General features: G+C 38.5%; 1 protein-coding gene across 1 annotated transcript; it reads right to left on the bottom strand.

The window, feature by feature from the left end:
* Positions 1 to 421: 421 nt before the first annotated feature.
* On the bottom strand, positions 422 to 1,696 carry LOC144763017 (olfactory receptor 2G3-like). Its single transcript, XM_078648329.1, has 2 exons — positions 1,669 to 1,696; positions 422 to 1,374 (listed from the first exon to the last, which is right to left on the bottom strand). The coding sequence occupies exons 1-2, from the start codon at positions 1,694 to 1,696 to the stop codon at positions 422 to 424; spliced, it is 981 nt and encodes a 326-aa protein (XP_078504455.1).
* Positions 1,697 to 5,021: the final 3,325 nt, after the last annotated feature.

Genomic DNA, 5,021 nt, shown 5'->3' with positions numbered 1-5,021 from the left:
TAGTATTTTTGGTTTTAATTGGTAAATGCTCAGATCACCATCTATATTTCCTTTTTTTCAAGAGCTCACCAAAATCCCTGAGTAACATTTGACATAAGATCATGAAAGAGTTTCACTAAGGGGTATCACAATTCTCAGATGTATACTGTTCTGGAAAATCTAATCCACTGTGAATGAAGTTTTTTATGGTGATCCAGTGAGTTGGGTTGTTCCAAACTTTCTAAAAAGTAGCTAACAATGGTCCTTTTTGATTGTTACCTGCCTGGTATCTCCATGATGTTACCTTGACTTGATCTGCGTTCGACTAGAGTGATTTAGCACAATGCTTCCTTCTATATGACATGGCCAGTGTACATACTTCAAATGATCCTTTATTTCATGGTGAGCTTTTTCTGAAATGTGCTGAGCACATGTGACATGTTTAATGCACATTTGCTGAAAGGATAAGTTTTTGCACTGCTATTTTTACATCCCTATTTCTCAGACTGTAAATAATGGGGTTTAACAATGGGGGGGTCACAGTGTGAAATACAGAGATAAATTTATCGCGATTTTCAGAGATTTTGGTCCCTGGTTTCATGTACATGGAAATGGCGGTGCTGTAAAATATGATAACAACAGTCAAATGTGAGGCACATGTGGAGAACGCCTTGTATCTTGCTTCATTGGAGCGGATTCTCACAATGGTAGTAATGATGCAGATGTAGGAGATAGAAGTGAAGAGGCTTGGTAACAATAGTGCAAAGATTCCAGCAGTGAAAATGACCATCTCTGTGACAAAGGTGTCCACGCAGGACATCTTCAGAAAAGCTGTGGCCTCACAAAAAAAATGATTGATTATTCTGGGGCCACACACTGGCAATCGCACTGTGAAAAACGTGCCCAGGAATGCCATCACAGCACCACTTAACAAGCAGCAGCACACCAGTGTATTACAAACTGACATGCTCATGATGACTGTGTATCGCAAGGGAAATAAAATGGCTACATAACGATCATAAGCCATGACTGCTAGCAGGACACATTCTGTAATTCCCAGGAGCAGGCCTGTGTACATCTGAGCTGCACAACCAATGAAGCTGATACTCCTTCTAGCAAGGAGCTGTGCTAATATGTAAGGAACTATCACTGTGGAGAAACATATGTCCAACATGGAGAGGTGCCCCAAGAAGAAGTACATAGGAGTATGTAGGCGGGGCTCAGAAACACAGACTGTGATCAGGGTCACATTCCAAATGAGAGTCAATAAGTACAGCACCAGAAATAATGCAAAAAGAATGCGTGCAACATTTGGATCATTGGACAGGCCCATTATTACGAACCCTGCCATTGAGCTTCCATTTTTCATCTTCGTTGTGTCCACTTTCAACGTTGCTGTAGGAAAAATAAGACAAGTGTACATTAAATACAATGTGCATGCATGTATAGTGTGAGCCGACGCAGTGCATGTACCCAACATTGCAGACTACTTCAGGGCTATTTACTATGTTATAATTACGCATGGCACACAATGCAAAGTTTGGACTATGAAGTTATGATTTCCCAATAACCAGTCTCATATCCATCCCACAATGGTGTGCCTCACTCTTGTTGAAAAAAGAAGGATGACAATTCCTGGTGATTTCATTTGGAGGATGGAGGTCCTGTCAGCCACAGAGCACAGCATACCTTTGTGTATGAAGCCACATTCACGCATGTCTTTTACATACAAATATAAAAAGACAAACATCATGGATACCTCACATATTACTAATTTCCACACCAACATACTCTTCCAGTGGTGTAGCAAAGAAGTGATGAACTTATTCAAGGTTTTTTCGATATAACTGCCTCTTCAACAGTTGATTGGTCTTTCCCATCAGTGTGCTGGGTTTGTGAGAACAGGTGTTAACATTGAACAACATACATCATTTATAGCACATGAACTTCCAAGGGCAGGCAATGTCCAGCAAACTCCACAGATCAGAGAATAGACTACACAAATAGAGCACATCAGCCAGAAACAAAACTGCTCATGTGTGCATGTATATATACACACACATTGGCACAGGAGTAAATTGTATAGAAAAGGTAGGTATTTGAGAAAAGAAAAAAAGAGGTACAAAGGAAGCACATAACACCAATCTGATGTGTCTAAGACATTTCCTCAAATGCTGTGTAACATATGTATTCAAACTTCAATCTGACAGAACAAAATATGCATAACAAATATTTTGAAAATGTCACAAAATCCTTAACCCATACATTAGATTATCTTCTGTGCACAGATCCCACTTATAGCTGTTTAGGAGAAACAGACATCTAAGTAATTTGATTGACTAAATAAAAACAATTCTTCCATCTGGGAAGGTCTATATTCAAAATATACCCTTTGCTTCATATGTTGAAAAATTATTGTTTTTGTCTCACTCATGCAAACCAACAATACTACCAACAGCATTTCTGCCAGTAAAATAGCTCTACATTATCTTTTTAGTTATAGATAGTTTTGCCTTGCAGTTGTGACAGGAACAATAATGTTTTGATATTGAGGGTCAAATGCACTACCCTTTCATGTAACACAATGCAGCAAAGCAACTTGTTGAACTGCCTTGCATGAAAGAGGAAGAACAGAAAAGTGCCATACCTATGAAGATACAATGCCCTTCTTCTCTCTCATAGCACTGACACACTTCAGACAGTCTAGTCCCAACACAGGCACTCTTGCAACGCAGTGTAAGGCTGTCTGCATTACAAGGAAAATTGATTGTGTGATGGCAGCACACAAAGACAAAGGAAATACAGAAAAGGGAAAAATTGTTTTTTCTCATTGTTACACTGTCCTTTTGGAGGTGCAGTGATTTCATGCAATCCTCAGTTTACAAACCATTTTCAAATCTGGGATTGCATGACATTCATTGGTGGATGCATGAAAACACCCATGCTCCATCCATGGAAGTCCTTCCAGATTGAAATAGCAATATGTTTTTGTAGCATAAATGTGAGTGTCAAGGGGAAGTGGCTGAAAAAATGGGGAATACTTACCACTGAATGGGAAGAATTTAGGGAAATAAAAGCAGAGGTTAAGGACATTATTTTAAAACTCATCCCTAACAAATTAGGCAACATTTTATTTTGTGAAGTAGACTTCTATTTCTAATACAGCTCTAAAATGCACAATACAGGTTCAAATGTAAATCAAAACGCATGGCCACTCATTGCTACTGCCACACAATTCCATAGAAAACAGTTTATCAATAGGAAAATCAAGGGAAATGATGGGATTTTTATTTGTGACTTCAAATCTTTTTTAATTGTATTTAAAAAAACTACCATTTGAAAGAAGCATATTAGAACGAGGCCTAAAACACATGGCACACACTTGCTAATGCAAGGATAGGTAGTGATGAATCAGGACTCCATGGTTAGGAAGTGATGGCTCAAGGATCCACCACCTATCTACTGGTCAAAAACATAACACCTGTAATTCACATGCAGGCTAACCACGTAAGAAAAGAAATGACTCACTGCACATTTTTTATGCCTTTACTATGTTGGTAAATGTTTTTGAACCTTTGCTCCACAGTTTGAATAACAAATATTTGTAGACGTACAATAGGGTTTACAGGTAAAAGATCAATATTGCTGCCATTCAATGGGAAGCACATGAAAAAAGAGCAATTGCAGAAGGACTAGTTTGCACACTTTAAAGAGAATCCCCCAGACCATCAATTCAAGGGTTCTTACTGCTTTATTGTCCTTATGTCAAATTATTTGGATTAGCAACGCAATTATATATTTTGCATGTATTGGAAAAGAGACATTTCATTCATAAAACACCACATTCACAAAAACACATTTATACACAATATTATATTCCAATCAAAAACAAAAATTTGTAAACAAAAAAATGACAAATAAAACACACTTAAACATTCGTATGGAATGACATTAGACATTGAAAATACAACACCAGTCCTAGTTTTGACATACAGCTCCAAGCGGACATTAGATTCTTAAGTGCACATTGTTACTTGTCCTGCCTATTTCAAGAGACCGGGGGTAATGTTTTCAAAACAATGTGGCCTACACATGAGGAAAAAGATGTATTACTACATTCCTCAAGGTGAAAATGATACACCATCCCCCCGAGCTCCAAATAATTTTAAATAAGCAAAATAAAGCAGTACCAACCCTAGAATTGATGGTCTGTGGGATTCTCTTTTAAGTTTGCTAACTAGTCCTTCTGGAGATACTTTTTTTTCTTGCACATATAATGGTCCAGTCCAGGAGGTTTAGGACCTGAGCCTTTTTTGTTCTCAATGCACAGGGAAGCAGGCACTGCCAGATACAGCTGTTCACAAGTAGTGTTCCTTGTTGCTGTTAGAACGGAGCTCTATTAACCTATAATCCTCTTCAGTTTCAGATATAAGCTGCAGTCCATTTCCTGGCTACTTGCCTTTCTAGAGGGTCAGTTCTGTCAACATATGAATCTCACATGCACGCCAGTTACAATGCGTGTGTCGGCTACTAAGATGCATTAATAGAGCAGTGCACTATTTTATCATCCTTCCATAGTCACTGGAGGAAAGACACAGAATGGCAAGGGAATTATGTGTGCGTGCTACTTGCCGTGTGTCTATGGTGCTGTTGATTGCACTCCAGTGGTACTTTACCTACCTCACCACAGGGATCAACTTTTCTGAAACAGACACCCCTGACGCCACATCAACAATCATACTCTGTCATCATACTTTCCATTTGCATATGGCTCATTGGTCAGTTAGAACATCTCACACTGGGGCTGAATATTCATCTGAGGGATGGCATCTCGAAAATATCTATCTGTTACTGTGAGAAAGTGGATAACTAGTTAAAGTGGATAAAAGAACTCCTCAGGTAAAAATGGAACTGTTCCTTACTAGGTCTTAATAATTTAAACCTGAGGAAGGCTTTACTGTGAAATCAATAAAGCATATATCATTACCAATACAATTTAAAAATGGAAGAGCCAATGCAATAAACCCCAACTCCAATTTATG

Source organism: Lissotriton helveticus, chromosome 6, assembly GCF_964261635.1.
Source record: "Lissotriton helveticus chromosome 6, aLisHel1.1, whole genome shotgun sequence".
Lineage (NCBI taxonomy): Eukaryota > Metazoa > Chordata > Amphibia > Caudata > Salamandridae > Lissotriton > Lissotriton helveticus.
The sequence above is the reverse complement of the archived record's forward strand: the minus strand, read 5'-3'. Positions and strand labels throughout refer to the sequence as shown.